This window comes from Dendropsophus ebraccatus, chromosome 4 (assembly GCF_027789765.1).
Source record: "Dendropsophus ebraccatus isolate aDenEbr1 chromosome 4, aDenEbr1.pat, whole genome shotgun sequence".
Lineage (NCBI taxonomy): Eukaryota > Metazoa > Chordata > Amphibia > Anura > Hylidae > Dendropsophus > Dendropsophus ebraccatus.
The window spans coordinates 124,569,770-124,593,816 of record NC_091457.1 but is presented as its reverse complement, the minus strand read 5'-3'; the positions used below and the strand labels follow the sequence as shown (position 1 = coordinate 124,593,816).

General features: G+C 41.2%; 1 protein-coding gene across 13 annotated transcripts in view; it reads right to left on the bottom strand.

Annotated features, from left to right (window-relative positions):
• CADPS (calcium dependent secretion activator) overlaps positions 1 to 24,047 on the bottom strand; it is a 372,569-nt gene that overhangs the window by 149,617 nt on the left and 198,905 nt on the right. For all 13 annotated transcript variants that reach the window (XM_069966947.1, XM_069966958.1, XM_069966959.1 and 10 more), the window contains 2 exons: positions 17,122 to 17,230; positions 16,739 to 16,951 (listed from right to left, as the gene is read on the bottom strand). In XM_069966947.1, coding sequence (XP_069823048.1) covers positions 16,739 to 16,951; positions 17,122 to 17,230 — 322 coding nt within the window. The remainder of the gene's footprint in view (positions 1 to 16,738; positions 16,952 to 17,121; positions 17,231 to 24,047) is intronic.

Here is a 24,047-nt window from a genome sequence, read left to right as displayed (position 1 = left end):
GGTTCACACTACATATATTTCAGTCAGTATTGTGGTCCTCATATTGCAACCAAAACCAGGAGTGGATTAAAAACACAGAAAGGATCTGTTCACACAATGTTGAAATTGAGTGGATGGCCGCCATAGAACAGTAAATAACGGCCATTATTTCAATACAACAGCCGTTGTTTTAAAATAACAGCAAATATTTGCCATTAAATGGCGACCATCCACTCAATTTTAACATTGTGTAAGCAGAGCCTTTAAGTAGATATGTCAGCAGAAAAAACAGTGTTGTACATAAGTCCATTGACAGATAGAACTAATATAAAAATAGCGATGGAGACAGCACCTCAAGTGAAGCAAACATTGTTTTATTCACATCCTACTATGCGACGATTCGGCTGACGCCCAGCATTTCTTGAGCTGGGTCTCAGTCAAAATGTTGTGTAGTAGGATGTGAATAAAACCATGTTTGCTTAACTTGAGATGCTGTCCCCATAACTATTTTTGATATTGGTTCTGGACGGTTGGATCATCTACTTTATATATTTGAAAGGGCTGGTGCTGTTTCCACTTTTGATTTATTTATAGATAGGACTAGTCATCATGATTCTGGGCATACCCCTTTTACTCCATTAGTCCTCTCAATTGGTAAGACTGTAGACCATTCTCTTATTATGCAAATGAAGGTTACGTGCCCAGAGCGAGTTCCCTGGCTTAAGTCCCATGCCCATGCCCTCTTTATTACTTTCCACAGCCTCAGCCTGCTTGCCACAACTACCCTGAGTCTGACTGAGCTACTTGATAAAGTGGAAATGGACTCCTGCTGGGCTCTTGAGATGGTATACATATTAACAAAAAGGCTTATATATCATTGATCGGGAGGACGATCAAAATAAAAAATGTATGCCCAGAATCTTGATGACTAGCCCCACATAGCCATGCGCTTATTTCCACCACTATTTGCCTACTGACAAGTCCTCTTTAAGGCAATCGAAAAAAAGAGTTAAAAAGGAAGGGACTAACTGTTGATCTCTCCCCTCTGGCTCAGTAGTTCCCCTCCCACCTTGCAAGAGTGAATAAATAAACCAGATCTGTAGGTTGGGAGTTGGCTGACTGCCGACATGATGCCTTTTTGAAAATGTGGTTTGCTATGGCTGGCTTATAGATAAAGTGTTACAAACCCCCCTACGTGCCCTAGTCTTCCCATCCTGGATGCGGACTAGCTGTCCATTGCACAACATCGGTTGCTAGTGCTCCTTTATACGCCCCCCCTCTTTTTTTTAATTTTCTTTTATTGGTAAATATTTAATGCTAATGTGTATATCAAATTTCCTTTAATAAAAACAGATTTGTTAAAAAAGGAAGGGAAGGGAAAAATGATCAATCAGATTCTAAATCTAATGTTTATTTCCAATGGCAGCATATTTAGTACATAGGTGATAAGCACACGGTACAGTTTCAATGATCAGCTAAGAAGCCAGTATGACTTCCGATTCCGGCGCCATGCGGTAAAGACACGCTAGACCGGAGCTCCGTGTGAGGCAGCAGATTCTCTAGCCACTGACCCGCACAACTGACCTCTAAAGCTGAACATCATCGGCCCCTCACCTGTGGGGAATTGGATGGACCGCTTTGTCCAAACGATGGGCCAGAAAACCCGAGGTAAAGGCCAAGGCAAGGCAGGGAAGCAGAAGACGCGCGGCACTGACATGGTGGCGTCAGCCTCAGCCCCGGGTTCGCGCGCTAGCTCCCCAGCTCACTCGACTGCCTGCCACTCAGACGATGAGAGCGACCCGGTATGCCTGGACTATAAGAAGCTGGCGATTGAAGTGGCGAAAAGAATCGCTCCAGACATCCAGGAAACCTTGGTCGCCACTGTGTCCTCCTCGCTGCAACAACTACAAGCAGAAATTGCCCATCATGGCCGCCGTATTGAGGAAGCGGAGTCTCGCATACTCACGCTGGAGGACTTTTCATCTTCTGCCAACACTAAGCTTACTGACCTGGCGGGGGAGAATCGCAGGCTCTTGGACAAATTGCAGTACCTGGAAGATCGTTCCAGGCGGAACAACCTACGTGTAATTGGAGTCCCAGAGTCTGTTCAGCAACGGGACTTGGCGGCCTTATGTGAGGTAACCATTCCTAACCTCTTAGGCCTGAATCGCGTGTGCAAAGTAGAGCGGGCACACCGCCTGGGCCCGGATTTAAGAGACACTGCTCCTGATGTTTCCCACCCGGCTTTACAGCCAAGAGTTCGCCCGAGACAGGTGATTGTACGTTATCTCGATTACGTAGATAAGACCGAGATTTTGCGGGCCTTTAGACGTAAAACCTCTGATCTGCTGCTACAAGAGGCCAAATTGCTGATATTCGGTGATTACTCTGCGGAAACCTTGAGACGTCGCAAGTTGTTCTCACCGCTGTGTTCTATGCTATTCAAGAAACAAATACGCTTCGCCCTCTTGCACCCAGCTATCTTGCGAGTATTCCATCCAGACGGTTCTATGTCCACGTTCCGCACGCCAGACGAGGCTAAGGAAGGACTGCAAGAATACTTCGACGACAATATCTGGCCCTCTCGAGACGACGATGGGAGCAGCCGCCATGATCCACCTGACCGCACAGGCAGTCGTACACCACGGCGGGGGACCCATCGTGAGACGGACTGGTATCTTGCTCCGAGGGAACAGAGAAAGCGCAGATCCTCCTTATCTGACGTGGGACTCTGAGGGACACTAAGTCATTTATGAGTATTCTTTACGTCTAGTAATAAGGGGCTGTCGTTCAATGCTAATATAATGATCGCTTTAGTCTCAAGTTATGCTCTGCCTCAGCACGGGAGCTGGGTCTATATTAGAGATGGACTGCAAGGTTCTATCTTTTCTTTTTCTTTTTTCTGTTGTTACCCCTTTATTGTGTGGAAAAAAGTGAAGTCGGAGACAAGGTTACGGGACGCTGTCAGCAGCCTCCCGTCAACCGGTCGTTGGAGGTTTTTTTCACTGTTATTCTTCCTTTTGATTATAAGTTTAGAGGGGGGAGGGATGTTAGAGGGAGGGGGGTTAGTTGGGAATGGGGGGGGGGGGGAGGGGGGGGAATTCCTGCGAAGTGAGGTTCTGGATCGGGGTCCCTCCGGTCACAAAATTTCTTTTATGACTTGCAATGTTTCAATTAATTACGTGGAATGTCAAGGGCCTTAGGTCACCACATAAGAGGACAGCAGTACTGCGCCATCTTAACAAGCTGAAGCCAGATCTGGCCCTGCTGCAGGAGACCCATTTGGACTCCCCTGACTTTTTTAGAATGAAAAAATTTTGGGTCAGGAAGGTTTATGGATCTCCTGCAGTAGAGCGGAAGGCAGGGGTTCTAATCCTGATAAATAGATCTTTTCCTGGGGAAATCCTGGGCTCTTCCCATGATGCGGCGGGTAGAATATGCACACTTCATATGCGCTTACTGAATGAGGAGGTTCAGATTTATAACATATATGGACCTAATAGTAATAACTCTCATTTCTTCTCGCAGCTCACGTCTCAACTACTGTCAGATGCCTGTCCCAACAAGGTTGTGGCGGGTGATTTCAATGACGTGATGCATCCTTCTGAAGATAGAACCGTTAGCGTGTCCGGGACGACGGGAACAGGTGCTCGTCCTTCTCCTCTCTCTACCATGTGTCATAATGTGCCTCTTACAGATACTTGGAGACACCTCAATCCGGACGCAAGGGAATACTCCTTCTATTCAGCTCCACATGATACTTGGTCCAGGATTGATTATGTCCTAGCTTCTCAATCCTGGTTGCCAAGACTGCAGACGCACTCTATAGAAGATATGATCATTTCTGATCATTCCCCGTTATGTTGCTCCTTTTCCTCTCATCTGCCTAGAGGCACGGACTTTCTGTGTCAAAGTATGACTGCTTCAAAGAGCTACTCAAACACTGGTGGATGGAGTATTCCCTTGATAATGCGGCTCACACTGACCAACCCCGACTATTTTGGGAAGCTGCAAAGGCAGTCCTGCGCGGGCGCATTATGGCATATAAGGCCTCTAAAAAAAAAGAAATTGCCTCGGCTGTGGCAGCCTATAGTGCAGCCCTCCGGGAAGCATATACTAATTTCCTTACGTCTCCTTACGTCTCTGCCGAGTAGTCTCCACTACTCGGCAGGCGTGGCAACAGGCTCGCACCAGCTATGGGACATGGTTGGAGAGGAAGGAGGACATGCACCGTACCCGATATGACTCTCTCTTGTTCCGACATGGGAACAAGGCGGGGCGCATACTGGCGAGATACGCTCGGGGTCCCCATTCATCCCAGCGCATTGCTCAAATGAGAGTTATGGCGGGCACGATCCAAAATCACCCCAAAAAATCACTGACACTCTGCAATCTTTCTATCAAAAATTATACTCCACAGATATAATTTCACCGTCAGCCCCCCATAGTCTGCTACAGAATCTCCCACAGATCTCCGAAGAAGACACGACCTTGCTTAATGCGCCTGTGTCATCTGAGGACATTAAGCGGGTGATCTCTAACCTTAATGTTCATAAAGCCCCGGGTCCAGATGGCCTCTCTGGGGACTTCTTTAGGATACTCTGCGACGATATCACCCCTGCGTTATTATCTCTGTATAACTACTACTTAGAGGGAGGGTCGATACCGGCCTCATCCAACATGGCCTACATTAAGGTACTTTTGAAACCCGGTAAAGACCCTTTGAATCTTAACTCGTACAGACCCATTTCCTTAATAAACCTGGATCTCAAGATCATTTCCAAAATCATGGCGGACAGGTTGGCGAGTTTAATGCCGGATCTGGTGTCTCCAGCCCAGGTGGGATTTATTCAGGGCCGCTCGGCAGTTGCTAATGTTCGCAAGGTGATGGCTGTGTTGGATGAGATTAAGATGAGACCCCTTGGCCATCCATCCCCAGCTCTCCTGTCCATTGATGCTGAAAAAGCGTTTGATAGTGTGAGCTGGGGATGGATGTTCCAGGTGTTGGGGGCATTGGGATTCAACGGGGCGTGCTTATCATTTATTAGGGGTCTCTACTCTTCCCCTCAGGCACGGATTCACACCCCTGGCTTCCTATCACAAACATTTGCGCTTTGCAAAGGGACGCGCCAGGGGTGTCCGTTATCCCCTTTACTATTTGATTTGGCTATAGAGCCTCTATCCCGCAGATTGCAGAGTGCAGAGGATTTTAGGGGAATAAAGGTGGGAAACACAGAACTCAAGGCCATCTTTTTTGCAGATGACCTACTCATCTTTCTGGAGTACCCTCACTCAGATCTGGCGGCTGTTTTCCAGCACTTAGATACCTTTGGCTCCCAGTCGGGTTTCAAAGTGAACAAGGATAAAAGTGAGCTCCTATTGCTTTCGTCCCCAGGCTCCCCGGGCCGGAGAGTTCCCCCTACACTACCAATAAAACTAGCCTCGGACCACATCACATATTAAGGGATTAAGGTGGGGAAGGTAGCAGGTTCTCTGTACTCCCTAAATTTCCCTCCCCTGTTCAGAAAACTGCAGTCTGACCTCTCCAGATGGTCCGCCCTGCCTCTTTCATTGCTGGCACGGGTATCACTCCTGAAAATGATGGGCTTTGGGAAGCTGCTGTACCCCCTCCAAACGATATTACTTCAGCACTCAGATGTGGCCTCCCTCACTTCCGCTTTCACCAAATTTATATGGGCCGGTAAACGCCCCAGGATAGCGTGGAAGAAGCTAACTCTCCCGCTGGTGAAAGGGGGGCTCAACCTACCTGATATACGGTGCTATAACTTGGCATGCTTGTGCCGCCATGGTGTGGACTGGCTAAGGGGGTCCAGCATCTACTCCAACTATGCTATGGAAGCCCAAATGGTGGCACCCTGGTCCTTAAATGGTCTCCTCCACACTAGATATGCAAAACTACCTCCAATAGTAAAGAATAGTCTGCTATTTAGAGATACAATAAAAGGCAGCATGGACGCAAATTATTAGGTCTTCCTATGCTTATGAGTGTTCATATGGACCTTTGGGACCATCCCGAATTCGTCCATGCGGACTCTCACCCTAGTTTTAAGCACTGGAGGAGGGCGGGAATAGGGGTTGCTTCTGATCTGATCGTGAGGCAGGAGTCTAGATATATGACTTTTCAGGAGGTTAAAACAGCATATGGACTGGGCCCCTGTCACTTCTTGGCTTACGGTCAGATCAGGAGCTTCTTGCTCTCCAGATTACGCGATTTGAGGGGAGAACTTTCCTCTAATGACCTATCCATATATGTTACTACATCATCCCCAATACATTCCTTGTCTTCTCTAAACGTCACTATGAGGAAGGCCTCCACAGAGGGGCTAGAGCCGTCTCTATTTAAATATTGGGGGGGGGGGAAACTGCCGTTAGCCAACTTATCTGAGTAAATTCTCAAGAGCTGGGCATCTATTAGGGCGGCAGTTATCTGTGAACAGTGGCGGGAAACATATTTTAAATTGATCCACCATGCGACATATGGGTTTAATGTCCCTAGAACCCCGGATCACCCGGAGCGGCTTACTGCTTGTCCTAACTGTGGGGACCCATTGACTGACCTCTACCACGGGCTCTTTACTTGCTCGAGGGTGCAAATATTTTGGCAGGCCCTTCTAGATTTCTTAAGAGCCAAACTTCAGGTGTCTTTGCCCTTAGATCCACATCTGGTGGTACTGCACAGGTCTTTGTGTGTTGGGAAAGAAAAACAAAAAAATAATTTTATCTGGACAAATTCCTGTTTGCTGCATCTGCTTTTCATATGCTGATTTGTGTACTTGTCTTGGATGAATAAAAATATGTTTGAAAAAAAAAAAGAAGCCAGTATAAAGACAGCTAGATTTTTTTCCCTAATGCTTTTCATGGCAACTCTAAGAACGTATATACTTAGTTGTACAGTACGGTAAATTAAATCAGGGCTTAAACTAGAAGCGTGCCACAAAGAGCAAAACATATATTAGTTTCCGTGACTTTTCATGGGCAGATTTTCTGAAGAAGAAAGCTTCCAGTATGCAGTAGCTGTGTGCATAGGAAACATTTTACATTTGTGGTTCTATATTAAGGATTAAACAAAATGCTTTTGAATTTATAATGGGAACATAGAGATAAAAAGGTATATACATAGGGCATAATGCCATACTACTAGGAACCAAAATACTATTTCAAATAATTAATTTACTGGAGGAACAATGTGCTGCTGAGTAATAAAATCGACTGGATATGTTTACGGTTACAAAAGAGAGTCCAGTCCAGTGTATCTACTATTTCAGGGGTATTTTAGCTATTTTAACCTTTATGTGTAATAAGAAACCCAAACTCATTTAGGGTATGTTCCCACGTACCGGATCCGCAGCGGATTTTCTGCTGCGGATCCACAGCAGATCTGCAGCAGATTTCACCTAAATAACTGAACACAGCATTAAATCTGTATTGTCATATCTCCTGCTGATCTGCTGCACCCTTAAAGTGAAGAAAAAACTTAACGTATGTTGGAATTTTTGTTTTTATTGCTGTTTGAGGGCTGGACTTTCAGAACGCTACGTTTTTTCAAAGTCTTAGATGTTTTTTTTGTAATACATGGGTGTGACTGTTGGGTGACTACATTAAAACTTTTGCCTTAGTAGAATTATGTTCAAAAAATGCTATGCTAGATCGACGATTGCTTACAGAGCCTATTACACAGCTCGATTATCCTGTAGCTTGTAGCTTGTTAGAGATGGGACCAGAAGTGAGAGCTGCAACTGCAGAGACCAGGGAATCCCACTGACAAGGCCTGAGGACACCAGGGGAGACTAGACATGTAAGTAATAGCTTTATTATTTTATACCCACTATCATTAGTCTTTGGCCGCACTACCTATAGCAATGCACGGTCAGCGGGCAATGATTTTGAAACTTGCCAAAAGGCAACGATAAGCTGTTTGGCTGATTGCTGTCTTTACTACACAGAGCGATATCGGCCTAATTTGAATGATTATTGCTGTGTGTAATAGGCCCCTTACATAGGCTGTAGTCAATCACTGACAGTGTTAAAACATCACTCTTACTGCTGGGTTACCATATAGAGAGGGACCAAAGGAAGGCATTGGAGGCATAAAAGCTCTAGAATGGGAATAACAGGGAATCAATGAGATGATTATGACCTCTTTTCATCTTTTACATTGTTCTGAGCTGCTCCAAAAGAAAGTTACATGACTGGACAATCCTTTTAACTAACTTGAATAATTTGTATAAAAAGAATTGGAAGCCACAGTTGGTAGCTCTATTTAGAGATGACTTATGGTTCAGGTAGTATGATTGTTTTATTTTATATTTTTGCTCTGACTTAAACAAATTGCTTAATGTCGCTAATGCGTAAGGCTCTGTTCAGGTCTTCATCACGGTTTCTGTTATAAATGGAAACCAAGATGCAGCACCAGTTCTAGTGCATGATAGATGCTAGAAGCTACTAATAGGGCCTTCTTATCTAGAATGAGTTGGGTTTCAATAAGGTGTCCATTGCTTAGACAACAAAAATAGAACTGCATTTCATCCAGAATGACAGAATCTGGGTTGGTGGCTCTTACACACTTACACACATGAGCCTAATTCATAGGTTTATACCATATCTTGTACTTTTTCATGTAGAGGTTTAGCAGGCCATATTTTTCCCAATCGCGTCTTGGTACTTTGTAATGCTCTAGTTTTAAAATTGATAATTATTTCCGAGGAATTTACAAGTCTATGAGGCAAATTAAGTAAGGCATAAGGCAATACTTATATATTTAGGCCATGTTTACATGGCGTAAGAGACCGGCCGTTCCGTGACCTGGCCGGGTCACGGAGCAGCTGGTCTCTGCAAAGATCAGATGATCTTTATGGCCGTAGAGTTCTGATGCGGGCGCACCTGCGCACGCCCGCATCAGAACTTCCTATAGCACACTGTGAAGCAAGCAAGCTGCAGCCGCTCACTCCACAGTGTGCACTGACATCGTTTTCTATGGCCATGTCAGTTCTTTGCAGCACCGTTTGGGATCCCGGCCAGAGCGTATATTCTGTATATATGCTCCGGCCGGGATCCCACAGAAGAACATGCAGCGTATCTTTACGTACAAAATACGGCCATTGTTGCCGATTGCGACAACGGCCTTACTTTCACCTGAGTGAACATAGCCCAAAGGTGTATTCCAGGAATAACAAACTTATAGGGGGGATCCCAAGAACAAGCTTATAGGTTGGGATTCCAAGAACAAGCTTATAGTTGAGGATCCCAAGAACAAGCTTATTGGTGGAGATCCCAAGAACAGTGGTAGAATCGTCCCCAAAATGTATGCAGCGCACCACACATGCCTCATTGGGTCTGCTGAACAGAATGAATGAATAGGGTAGGGGCCAGGCATACACGGTGCACTCCGATCACTTTGGTGGTGATTATGTCCATGTTCTTTAAATCCTCTCTGATCAGCTTGTTATATCTTATCCTGTGGATAGAGGATAACTTCCTTTAAGGATACACTTTATAGGATAATACTCTTTAAGATTCTGCTTACACTGTCACCAAATACACTCAACATTACCAGTACCGTAATGCTGTATACTCAATATTTCCTGTAAAACCAATGCATACCGCATTGAAACCCAAATGACTAACTGAACAACAGGTCAATGAATCTATTGGGCACTGGTGATATCCGTCATACGATAGATCCAGCACTTCATCATGGTTTCTTTAATAAATGGAAATCACAGCTATACTTGTGTACATAGCCTTAAAAAAAGTGCTTAAAACATTAATATAATATAGGAACCACTATTAAAAGTTTCTAGCATGGTTGGTGTGCCTTTAATGCCATGTTCCTGACACTCGCTATTACATGTTACAGGCATATATGTGAACTCATTCATGCAGCCCATTGAAACCATTAATGACATTTACAAACAGATTTTATATATAAAAAAGTGAATGTGGCTGAAAATTAAAAATTGCATTTTCCTGTTGCAGTGCAAGATGGTCGGGTCACAAGCATTTTGCAAACCATGGGATGTAGTTATGAGTACTAAAATTTTTTAAATAAATGGTAAAAAAAAATTAAAAAAATGAAGGCATTGCTGTTTTTTTAGGCCTAAGAAAACAAAAACACACAAAAACACACAGAAAAAAAAGAAAGAAACATAAATATTCTAGATCAAGAGCATCATGTGATGCTAGAGTACAAGCCAAGGAGAGAAGGCAATTATGCAAACATCACATGCATCCTAATTTCAGTATGGAAACTTACAATTCAAACCTAGATTTAGGAAAACATGAATATTTTGACTACAGATCTAAACATGAGAAAAGTTTAGAGAGAAAAAAAGCACACTGCATATGTCAGATAATCTGGTCAGATTATCTGAGCTGTGCCATCTATAGGGAAGCACTTACCCTTCAGTCCAGCTAGAAGTTTGCAGGGTAAGAAGAAACAAACCAGAACAACATAAAGACTCAGGAAAGCAGACAGGGGCCCCAGTTTAGCAAGTTAAGTACTAGGGTTCAGGCAATGAATGAAAAAGAAAACCTTCAGAAAACTTTTTGAATTGCTAGTCAACTTTTTGATTTTTTTTTATATTATTATTATTTTTTTTAACATCATGAAAACATATCTATAGTAAATATTAGTAGAAGTGCCTGATCAATCCATATAGGTAAAAAGGCATTAGAATATAAGAGGATCAAACATGAGTTAGTTTAACGGAAAAAAAAAATATATATATATTTGATTTTTCAATGATATTTCTGGGCATGTGTTTGATTGAATGTTCTACTGCGACAGACAGGACAGACAGTAGGTGCTTGCAGACAGGTGGTCACTTTTATGAAGCTTACGGTAGGCAATAGGCTTGCATGTTTTTTTTTTTAATGACATCCCATAGTGTCATGGATATCATTTTTTTTTTTCTTTTAGATATACAGATAGATAAAAGACACAAGACAGAAAATAAAAAGAAGTAGGGGATAGGCATTAGACTGATTTTCAATTAGCCAAATAAAAGTGATTTGTGGAATCACACAAATGAATGAATAGCAGGGTCTAGTTTTTAGATTTCAAATGCAAAAATGGAGTCCACCCTAAGTTTCAGAGCTGCCTCGATATACACTTTAATTTAACAGTCATTTCTTGTTGACCTGAAGAAGGATACACATTTTAAAGCTAACCATCTATTACAATCTATTTTTACCCCCCTATCTCCCCATAGACAGCTCTGAAAGAGAGAGCGAACTACAGTATGTCTTTCTCTGCAATATAACACATGTTGAAATGCTCAGGGGCTGGGTTCTAGGAGAGAAGCTTGTCTATGGTTCTAGGTTACTCTAAACACACAAAAATATACAAGGTTTACTAGACAGAGATAAGGACAAAGAAATTCTAGTTTTAGAAACAAATAGAGGAACATTGATATCACCTTACCTGTCTGAAAGGAAACAAAAATTAAGCATCTTAAAATGCAATACTGGATTGTTATGACCAAATATTGGCAGGTTAGTAAAACCATCGTCCATCTATAGGATCATACATACTATAAGGGAAGGTGGTAAGAAGACTATAAGGAAGGGCCCCAGATAAAACTGGTCCCAACCTACATACTGTTTTGAATCATGGTGCCATAAATTTAGTAGACATGAAAGTAGTTGAAAATTGTATTGGCAAGGGTGTATGTTGCCAGGAGCTGCTCCTGTGGATATCAAAAGGTCCATGGAAAGATGCCCCAACTCTGGTTAGTCATCTGGCTTAAGGCTGACATCTTTATTGTTCTTTACTGGGAATTATATGGGAGCATGCTGAACTCTCATGTCATCACTTGGAGTTGCTGGTGTAAAGCAGAACCAGAAGATAATTGATATTTTGCTATGGGGCATAAGTTATATGGAAATACAGGATTTCTTTGAGGAATGACTATTGTGCAGCACTGTGCATGATAGTCATTTCTCTAAATCTATTTTCAATATGGCGGCAGAATAGACTTCCTAGGGCCCTTCTCTCAGCTCACGAACGCGTCTAAGCTTCTTGCTGCTTCTCCATAGATCCCATCTTCAGCGTGAGACCCGGCTCCATAGACTTACATTATGCTGGGTCTTGCACTGCAAATGGGAGCTACGGAAACTCAGTGAGATGCTCATAGTGTATAGGTAGATGCGGCAGCGAGAGCGGGTGCTTAGAAACCTGTTTTGGTGCCATATTGAATATAAATTTACATTACATAAATGATCGAACACAGTGATTAATGTTTTTTCTCAAAGTGGACTCCCACCAATGGAGGTACTGTACACTTTAACTTTTCATTATGAACTAAAAAATTTAAATAAATTCCAAGGACTTTGATACTAGGGGCTTTTTCACCCAGGTGATCATTAGTGGTGCTGTGGGTTGGATGCTGCCTGATCTAATATCGACTAGCTATCCTGAGGCCAAGTCAATACTACTATAAAAAACCCTTCTAAAGGTTTCCTTTTTAGTAAGTAGTAGCTGACTAATCTTCCTGCTAATAATCCAGTCGGGACATTTCTTCTGAGAGTGCTAATAGAGGGGTTACACCTGCTCTGCATACTCTTCTATTGGCTACAGCGGGTCTCCTTACGCAGTGTAAAATGAAAACTGGAAATGTCTAAGACCTACTTGGAGCAAATTTTCCTTTCTTTTTATTGATACTGATTACATACATAGGCTATCTTCCCACAACGCCTTTATAAGTGAAATAATGGCCATTATTTTATAAGGACAGCCGTAAATATTGATTGCGATCATTATTAATGGCTGTTTTTTCATCTAAAAAAGATGTTATGATGGCATCGCCATAAATTGTGTATATATATATATATATATATATATATATATATATATATATTTATATATATATATTTTTTTTTTATTTAAATTCTGTTCTTGGAAACATGTTTTATTTCCTCCCATGTGTTAGACATGTGACCTAACAGTTTAGTTATGTGTCACTGCTCTCTGGGCTCCCACAATACACTGCTCTCCTGTAAAAGGAAACCTAAATTATTTGGAAATAAGCTTTGGGGATGGAAACATCATGTAACTCAAGATCAGTACAATATAAGTTGAACTAAATATTTGCAAGTTATTTTAACAGAATTTTTCACAGTGCAAATAGGAAATGCATAGGGGAGATGCAATCCAAATGTTCTTTTCCTGAGCAGTGTATGGATTCTAAATTGTGTTAGTAAATAGCTATGCTGGTGACTAAATACAGTATATTTTAACTGGTCTGCACTTTCGAGCATCAGTGGAGAAGAAGATTTGTTGGCTTCAGCAAGAATAAAGGCACTGTCACCTAGCGGAGCCTAATTGGAGGTAGGGTCAGAAGAGCAGGCAGTGTTTAGAGAACAGGGCGTGAGAAGTAGAGTGCTGCAAGTCGGTGTGTGGGCCCGGACATCACTAAACAAATTTAACTCTCCGCCAGCCAAATCGATATAATATTAGATAGCAGGACATAGGTTATTGAGTTATCAATGGGGGTATTTACCTATTATTTCTATTTCTAAGATTATAGTAAAACAAAAAGACTGGGTAATAAGAATAAGAATAAGCATAGGTTAAGTTACATATATTGCAACCATGGATTATCTTTCTTTTTAGTTTAAAGTCTTCACATCTTGAAGGGGTTTTCCAGGATTAGAAAAATAGTTTTGTTTTTCTTCCAGATACGGTGCCACATCTTAGGTTGTATGTGGTCTTACAACTCAGCTTTTGGTCACTTCAATGAAACTGAGCTGCAAAACTATACAAAAGAGTGCTATGTATTACTAATGTGGGAAACCCCCTTTAAGGATAAGTACAGGTAAGCAAATCTTGAGTACACTTAGGTCTGTCCGAATGAAACTATGAGTGTCTTTGCCTTAACTGGTAAAACAATACCAGTCTTCATTGTCTTAAAACTAGAGATGAGTGAATCTTGATCATGCTTGGGTGCATCTAAACCTGACTGTGCAGCATTCTGCCCGGAAAACATGGATAAAGCCATAGGTTGTATCTATGTTTTTCAGGACCCTCTCTGGCTGTATCCAACTTCAGCAGCCGCCAGAAAACAACTGGGTTTAGACGGACCCATAATGAAGCTGCCATATTGTTTTACCAGACACTCATAGTTTCACTAGTACTAGTCCCCCCTAGTGGTCACTTAAAATGAGTCAATCTTGCAATAATTTGGATTTTCACTACTATTATTATTTTTTATTTTTTCCAGATCTTTCAAGTAAACAACCAAACATCAACCAATCAGATATTTCTGTTAGTTACCATAATAATCAGTGTTGTTTCTAGTGGAAAAGACTAAAACTCTCACTGAGCGGCTGATCTATGTGTAGCCTCTCATGCTTATAGCCAACGATACTGTCATCCAACTCTACAGGATAATTGGGATGATAACTATCCTGCAGGGTATACAGGAGGTTTAGTAACACCTCTTGATCTTTTTAAGATACTTGAAGGCTCAGCTGTCTGACATCCAGTACAAAAGGCAGAAATGTATTTTCCCTACAGTTTTAGCCTGTCTTTATCAGCACTGTGTATACAACTCAGTCCAAGCAATGACAGCAGTAATGTAGCTGTGGAATCGAGCCGGACCCAGTGCAACTTTGATAATGGTATTGTAACAAAGGCATATTATGTTTATGTATTATTTTACGTATGTTCTCACTTCTAATGACCCCTAAAAGTGTCTAAGATTTAAACAGTTTCTGAGCTCCCAGCGTCAAAACGAATGATGATGCTGGAAAATCTGAATTCCCTTCCATAGCACATTGTCCATATTTACAGAACATAAGAAGGCCCCCTTATAGTGTTAGTGACATTCGTAAAAACTTTGGAGACCGGCTGCGATGGTTAGTTATAGCTAGATGAAGTGTGTGGCTGGGAGTTTCACTCCCTATCTGACTGATTACAGGAGTTGGGCTCCATAGATGTGTATTGCAGCTCATATAATAGAACCATAAACTGTAAAGACTCCTAACAGGAGGCCATCAAAGTGTGGACTGCTTAAGACCGATCAATTCACCAGGCTATAACTAACACTTGCAGCGGGTCTCAAAAGTTTTTAGAAATAACACTAACCCTTTAAACTATTTGAGAACACATGGGGGAAGATTTATCAAACATGGTGTAAAGTGAAACTGGCTCAGTCGCCCCTAGCAACCAATCAGATTCTATTTTTCATTCCTCACTGACTCTTTGGAAAATGAAAGGTGTAATCTGATTGGTTGCTAGGATGGTGTCCCCCCATGGTGTCCCCCTTTACATGACAGAATTTATTTCGGTGTTGTGTTATGCATCTGACCGTCCTGACGTCATTGGGCAACCTCACACTAGTATGGGCACCTTTTAACTAAGCTACGCTTATTACTGTTTCTGCTTATTTAGTGATAAATATACACCTTCCATTGTGCTGACAGACACTCATCTATTAGCATTACCTGGAGGACTTAGGTGTCTGGTAAACGACATTGTCAGGGGTGCCAGCGTGAATCGATGTACTTAGCACTTTACTAAATTTGGGAATGACTGACTCTACAAACTTGATAACAATGTGCTGTGCAAAGGGAGAGACTAAGCACCTGGGTCTCACACCTTCCTGCCTCATTGTTACGGAAGAGATATTCTAGCAAGCTGAGGTGTCGTCCGTAGATGTAGATACTGTAAATGAGGTATATGAGCCCTTAGCGACAATCAAAGGAAATTCTAATGAACAGTATTAGTGATGTGAGTGAGGAAGAGGTTAATCCAGTATTACACTTTTAGATGAAGAACACATTACACCATCAGTTTATATGAAATTCAGTTATCTTGCTTGAAATGTAACTGCAATAGATAAGAAATGTAAAGTAATTGATGGTTATTGTATACAGTATATGACATACATATATGAATTTTGGAACAGCCTATTGAATTGGCTTAATAGGCTCATCCTGAGATCAGCCATGCATTGCCAGTCTGGGCTATGAGCAAGGAAAGTATCTGAAGGGGGTGGAGAAGTAGCAGTCACTGCTGGGTACTGGTACCTGAAGGGGCCATAGGCCGTATGCTGCATAAGAAGACTTCAGTATTATAAATGGCAGATGGTCCAGAATAAGGGTATTGGTATTTAATAAGAAGGATGTGGTAACAAATATTGACCAGGGCTGGGGTAAGCAGACTGGTGAAACTAAGCTTACTAATACATGTTTGTACCCCACAGGGCTCCAGTGTATTGCTATAGTAGTTTAAAGCTTTGTTCACTTCTGTGTACAAAGGAACATGATGGTGACTTATATCATGACAATACCATGTGGCTACTATGGGACCCTTGGTAAAAGACGGCCCAGTCCTGGTTGGTCCTCTCTCTTTGCTACTGGGTAGCAAGACCCTGTGCAAGAGCCACGTCTCCAAAGGAATTGTATTCTTAGCAAACATGGTGTCATGGAATTGGTCTAAGGGCCGTTCAAAGATTGGAACCTTCTGGAACATTTTTTTTGGAATCTCCTCTATTCTTTTTTAAGTGCTTTCAAAACAAATAAAATAGTCACAGCCTAAAGAATATATTAAAGGCAAGGAGCGCTAATTTTGCTGTATTTGGTTTCCAGTTGACTGGCACTGAATAAAACACAGCAATGCATCACTGATCTCCCGAGAAATTCTGTAATCTTGGATTCTAGGAGAAATTGGATAGGAGATATTAATTTGTGTATAGCCGGGCTGGTTAATAAACACCACTCCTGTACATATACTTACAGAACTGTGATATTGGCGCATCAAGTTGCGGTACATTTCCTCCCTTGGCGTTAAGTTTCTGAACCTGAGTCGGCGGCACAGGTTTGTGGGATTGGCCTGTTGCTCTGTACATCGCTTGGACCCACAAGATTCTATCCTGTTCATCGTCGCTTGCAAAGATTACGGTATCACCTTCTTTGACTGCATTGAAGAATGATCGCCCGCCCTCTAAACCTGTGAAAACATTACAGAGAGCCTAGATACAACGAATGAAGACGACCATGATTTATGATCAATGTTTCTGCTAACCTATGAAATACTAATCTAATGGAAACCAATAATGGATCCTCTAGTGTTCAAACACCATCATGACCATTATACAGTTCATACATTCATATACTTACCTGGCTGTGGATCCGTGTAGTCCACCGTGTACCCATCCAGCTGAAGAAGCTCCTGTGGTTCCGCTTTTTTCTCTCGATAACTGCACATGGCAAATGTGTATTGGCTGACCTGAAAGCCAAACATCATAGCATTACTTATACAACAATATATAAGAATAACAATAATATATTAGACTGCTGAAGGGCTCAGCTCTCTTCAGCACCGCCACAGACAATGATTTATGTGATGGTCGGGTAGGTATACAGATACTCCATACGCAAAAGAGCTTTCGTAGTCCCAAGCTCGAGATTGCAGGAGGTTACTGTTGGACTCACCACAATCATGTGGTGTCAGAAAGTTATATATATTTGCAATTTACTTCTATTTAAAAATCTCAATCCTTCCAGTAATTATCAGTTGCTGTATGTCCTGCAGGAAGTGGAGTATTCTTTCCAGTCTGACACAGTGATCTCTGCTGCCACCTCTGGCCTTGACAGGAACTGTCCAAAGCAGGAGCAGTTTTCTATGGGGATTTGCTACTGATTTGGACAGTTCCTGTCACAGACAGAGGTGGCAGCATGTGTCAGACTGGAAAAAATACACCACTACCTGTAGGACATACAGCAGCTGATAAGTACTGCATAACTTTTTTTTTCTTTTTTTTTTTAAATAGAAGTAAATTACAAATCTATAAAACATTTTAACACCAGTAGATTTTAAAGAAAAAAAAAACATTCTATCGAGTTCCCCTTTAAGGGTAATTGGGAGGTGTACAGAGAACTGGTTATAGTATGTGTTAGAGAATTTGTCAAAAACAAAAAAACCAATACCGTCTTCGAGGAAACTTAAAATAATTGGTCACCAATACGTTGTCCACATATTAAGCAAATGTCCTTTGGATTCCACTACCAGTTGCATCTGCTCTCTTATGTGGGTACCTGCCTAGGGCAATATACACATTTACATGATTGGAAATAGAAAGCCTAGCTAGGATCCCATGTGATGTATGTTTTCTGCTGCTATGAGTAGCAGCTTGGTACATTTAATACAATGATCTATTGAAGGAATACAACGCAGCTCTTTCTCTTGAAACAATTTCTTGTAATTTTTCATTTATTAACTATGAACTTATCTGCAGAAAATTCCCTCATGGCTGCATGTTCAAGCGTTTTCAAGGTGCTCGCTCCCTAACACAAGCAGATGCAAGCTACTTATGTGTTAATACAATTCGGGGGTATTTTGTCTTGCAAAAACATATTTTCTTTATTTATGCTACCAAAGCAACACATGTTTTTGCAATGAAAACTATCACTGATTGGTATTAACACTTAGATGGCTTGTATCTTATTTCTGTATACAGCATGGAAATATCCACCAAACATGGCTATCAATATCTGAGTGTCTATCTACAGTATATCTAATGTGTCTGTCTATCTATCTTCTATTTTATACCAATTTACCGCCTCTCTTTTTCTCATTTCTACTCTATCTATCTATCTATCTATCTATCTATCTATCTATCTATCTATCTCCTATCTATCTATCTATCTATCTATCTCCTATCTATCTATCTATCTATCTATCTATCTATCTATCTATCTATCTATCTATCGAATATATACTGTATCTTAATCTATCTGTATATCTATACAGTATTTATCTATCTATTTTATGTCAGCCAGTCAATCAATTTTACATCTATCTACATCATATCTACTGCATCTATCAGCCTCTCTAGTTCATATCTATCTATGTATCCATCTATAAATAGAGATACTGTAGCACTCCAGGAATAAACTTCAAAAAGACGTGTTTAATTTTCCCAAAAAACGCTGAAGTATCTCTATTTATCTGTCTATTATCTATCTATCTATCTATCTATCTATCTATCTATCTATCTATCTATCTATCTATCTATCTACTCTTTTGACTCTTCTTCCCTGTCTTGTAATCTGATGATAAGACCTCCTCCTCCCATCAGAGTGACCTGACCCTAGACCTCCCACTAATTCTTCTCCAGTTCCCCCAGTGACTTTATCCACTCTCTCTCTTCAAAGCATCAACAGCGGCTACTATGGAATCTTCTCCTCGCTCTATTGTTCCATTACCACTATTCTCAATTATCCGATTTGTTACATGAATTATTGATAGATGTGGAAGTTGGTTAGAGAAGTAACATTTTCCATTATTACAAGTAATATGCACATATAAATGTAAGACGCTTTGAAGACTCATCATTCACATGAGACAAGCTCAAGAGTGACACCTTGTCAGAAACAATGCCAGTTTGACTAGTAGGTGCCAGTCATAGGAAGGCAAAGCCGACTGATCCCTGCCGAGGTTGTCATCAGTGCTGTAAATGGCAGCTTTCACTCCTGTGCGTTACCATTTTCCTGACACGTTACATTCAATGTCAGGGAGATGACGGCAGCCCCGTTGGCTGCAGGGGGCTGTGTCAGGCTCTACAATGGCCTCCAGGAAGCAGCCAGGCTCCATCAAAACCCAGCTTGAATTTAGCATTTTAAAAATCTGGAAGGAGACTGTTAGAAAGCAAAGGATTCTCCGAGCTGCAGGCTAGGAACTTACAGGGAAATTTACTGTCAAATTATTTCAAATGACTTTGTTAAGGTTGTGTCACATCCCGCAACCCTTACATCATTTTATTTGTTTGGACATTTTTTTGACCCCTGGAATAAACCTTAGATTTGGACATTTGTTTAAAATACTTATGTGCCAATGTGTCTTATGAGTTTTTGGGAAATGAAATGCAAATTCGCATCTGGAGAGGGATGAAGGATATTACGTTGGACATAATGGATTCCGCAATACAGGACGAGAGCGGCGTCTGATAATTAATGGCAGCATGCTGGGACATATTATTGGAGCATGATATGTAAAGCATACTCATCCGCCCTGTGTAAATTGTGTCCATTAGGTGCAGTGCGCCCTCTAGTGGTAAGCAAGGGTTACTAATGTGGCCTTTATGGTAGGAGATTATACAAAGAGTTATGGATTTGACCAGCATTTTGTTACTTAATATGGAGCCCAAAATTTGTAACATATATAAGCATAATAAAGCTGAAACAGAGGTGTAGCTACTGGGCCTCCATGTATATTGGTAACAGACCCCTACTACTGTGTGCCATTTATAATAATGCGAGAGACAGGTCTTGGAGCCCCCTTAGGCATCTGTGTCTGGATATGATCACTATCTCTGAACATGTGAGAAAGAACATTACATTAATAAACCATTAGCCATTACTCAACATTGACACAATGGCTGATAGAGAGCATTTTTAAGGGGTTTCTCGCCTCCCCTTGGCTATTAACTATAGTAACTATAGTAATTAAATATAATATTTTAAGTAATCTTGATGACAACTTCATATATATATATATATATATATATATATATGTATATATGTATATATAATATGCCCTATTACAGCATATGGATGTGAGTTAGGACCACAATGTAGAATTGTTATATAACAGAGGTTCCCATGTAATACTTTATCTCTCCAGCAGTGGCCACTGCAGAGCAAATTCCTGGTTGTTTGCTAGGGGTGTTGTGTGTCTTTTTTTAAAGGGATTGTTCACCATTTTTTTTTTTCTTTTAAATCAACTGGTGCCAGAAAGTGCCAGATATTTGTAATTTTTTCTATAAAAAAAAAAATCTCAACTCTTCCAGTACTTATCTGTTGCTGTATGTCCTGCAGAAAGTGGTGTATTCTTTCCAGTCTGGAGAGCAGGAGAGGTTTTCTAGGGATTTGCTACTACTCTGGACAGTTCCTGACATGGACAGAGGTGGCAGCAAAGAGCACTGTCAGACTGGATAGAATGCACTACTTCCTGCAGGAAGGAGAGAAATTGGAAAGACCAGGAAAATACCAGAAGGCATGAGCAAGATCACAATACAGGGGGGGGGGGGGGGGAAGTATTATTAGCAATACAGGGGGAAAAAACTGATAAACACACCAAAGGGTGACAGAACGGACACAGATAACAGGTCAGACAGGCTAGGTCAATATCAGGAGGTCAACATCAGAAAAAAAACTGGATACCAAGTAGGATACACTATAGTGAGGCTCAGGGAGACCAATCACAGGCACCTGTGGGAAGTGTTTGGGTGTGTGAATATGTAGCCTACATTGGGGCTTTTGTTTCAGGCAGGGTGATGTCAGGCCATATGAAAAAAAGAAAGGGGGCGGGGGGGGGGGGGGGGGGTTCGTGATCCAAACCTTTAAATATGTTAGAGGTCCAAATAAAGTTCAGGAGAAAGTTAAAAGTTATTGAGAAACTGAACATAACAACAAGGGGACACAGTGAGAGGTTAGTTAGGGCAAAGATCAGAAGCAGCGGGATAAAATATTACTGTACTGAAAGAGTAGTAGATGTGGTCGGTTTAATTCACAGTAACTGAATGTAAACCTTCCTGGGATAAACATAAATCTATCTTAAGATAATAAGAAAGGAAATACTATTAATATAGACTATTTTGTTTGTTTTGCTAGATAGATACAGTAAATTAGAGAAAAAAGATAGATAGATAGATAGATAGATAGATAGATAGATAGATAGATAGATAGACACTATCATTATGAAACAGCCATTATTTTGTCTAAAAAGAAGCCTAAAACTTCAAAGATCCAGTTTTTCAGAAAGTAGCAGTGATTTATTACAGCCAAGTGCATTATTACAACCTGTGAGTTTCTTCTGCCATCTGCTGGCCAAACTGACAAGTGCTGTATTGTAATCCTGACAGCTTCTCTTTGTATTGGCATTTAATATTTATGTACTAACAGTAGAGATAGGAGATCCTATCCCTTCTATACTTTCCATTAACAGGGTCTGAACCTGATTCTTTTCTCTTTTTTCTCTCTCTTTAGTGAATAGTGGCAAAAAGTCAAAGCATTTTTGTATTTCAGTCCCAAACCTTGCAAAGCTTTTTCCCCCCATGCTCCTTGCATGACACTGGGCCACACAGGGGGCACATAGCTATCTCCTGGTAACTCAGCTGCCTGTATTATATGAGTATAATGTGTAGAGGATATTTGGTCTGAAACAAATCTGTCAATATTAAAATGGCTATATGAAGCTTTTGTAAGGCAATGTTCTGCATCCTTTATCTCACTGAGTTCCTCTTATATATGTAGTAATTCAGCACTATGGCAGCTATAACACCTTCTGGTTCCAGTTAGCGGAACAATGGGGGAGAAGAACTTTCACTTTAGCAAGTCATCGGCTTCTTGTATGCATGTAGGACTGGTCATGCAGAAAGAGGGCGATCCAGAACACTGCTTCACTTATATGTATTTACCAACAGTCCTGATTTTGGCAGGACAACCCTGTAAAATGAGCATTTTAGGGGTTTTCCCAATATTTTTCTAACAGATCAATTGATCACATTGGGTCCTAGTACTGAAACCCCAACCAATCACTAGATATATCTGGGAGAAGTGCATGGCTGTGCTCTTCACTCCCCGGCTGCCCCCTTGATCATGTCAAATGATCATGTGACATGTCAACATTTTTTTGACATGACAGTAGCACTCTAATGTTAGCATTGGTATTTAATAATTGACTACTGCGCTAAAGGGGTTAACTGTGGGAAGATGAGTTTTGTCTGGTCTCAGAGGTTGCAGTAGGACTACAGCTATGTATTGGACAAATTCAGCTCTGCTATACCTGACACACAGAGCCATACTGTATCTGTAGCAAAGCTGTGAAAACATTTGCTGTTACAATTCATTCTGATTTTTCTTTCTGGATATGACGAGTGAATTGAACTCTATGGCCCAGAGATACAGACAGGGAGAGAGAGCAGAATACTAGGGGCTGCCCCCAGACACATATTCCTACTTTAGCCATACACATACATTACACTGTAGTAGACAGCTGCCCGGTCAAGAGTCATGGTCAGAACTCAGGTGCTTCAATGCCGTCCCTCTGCCCCCATATCAACAAAGAGCAACAAATACTTTTAGGCTTGAAATGCGAGGGCAGCAGAGCCGAGTGGCTCAGGGGTGAGTCTGTCATATAACGGCCCCTGACAATATTGTGTCAGCAGGAAGGGACAAGCAAAAGATTTCTATAAGTGAGGTCACATTATGAGAACGCTAGGTTTCTGTCCTGATTTATTGACAGCACCGCAGTTATTTGGGGGCAGGCACTGTATTTACCATGGTGCACATAACACTCATAGCTACGTCTGCATAGCCACAGAACAGAAGCTATAAGTCACATGAAAGTCAAATGGGAAGTTCAGAGTGATGTTCAGCTATGTAACAATGCAGCACTGGCACCATATTGCGTGTCCCTGCAGATTACTTAAAGGGGTCATCCAGTGCTACTAAAACATGGCCACTTTTCCCCCTACTGTTGTCTCTAGTTCAGGTGTGGTTTGCAATTAAGCTCCATTTACTTCAATGGAACTGAGTTTCAAAACCCCACCCAAACTGGAGACAACAGTAGGGGGAAAGTGGCCATGTTTTTGTAGCGCTGGATAACCCCTTTAATAGGCGTTTTATCTGTCACTGATAATAATGACATTTTGTTTCACTTGGTAAAGTTGTTATACAAATAAATAAATAAAATATAAACAAAAAATAAAAATGTCTGCTTTCTTTTGAAAACAGTGCCACATTTGTCCACAGGTAATGTGTAGTATTACAGCCCTGAACCATTCACCTAGATGGAAATTAACTGCAATACCATAAATAATCTATGGACTATTTCTGGGGAAAAAACAGTTTTTTTTTATGTACATAGGTAATTTTAGATTAAGTCATTTATTCTTACAATGTTCGCTAAAAAAAGCAAACTAATCTAATCTGTTAAAAAAATACAATTCTTTATAATTAGCTCCTGTGCAAACCTGTGTCTCAATGGTTACAGACTACAAACAGGACCTATGCAGTCATAGGTTATGTTCACACAACGTCAA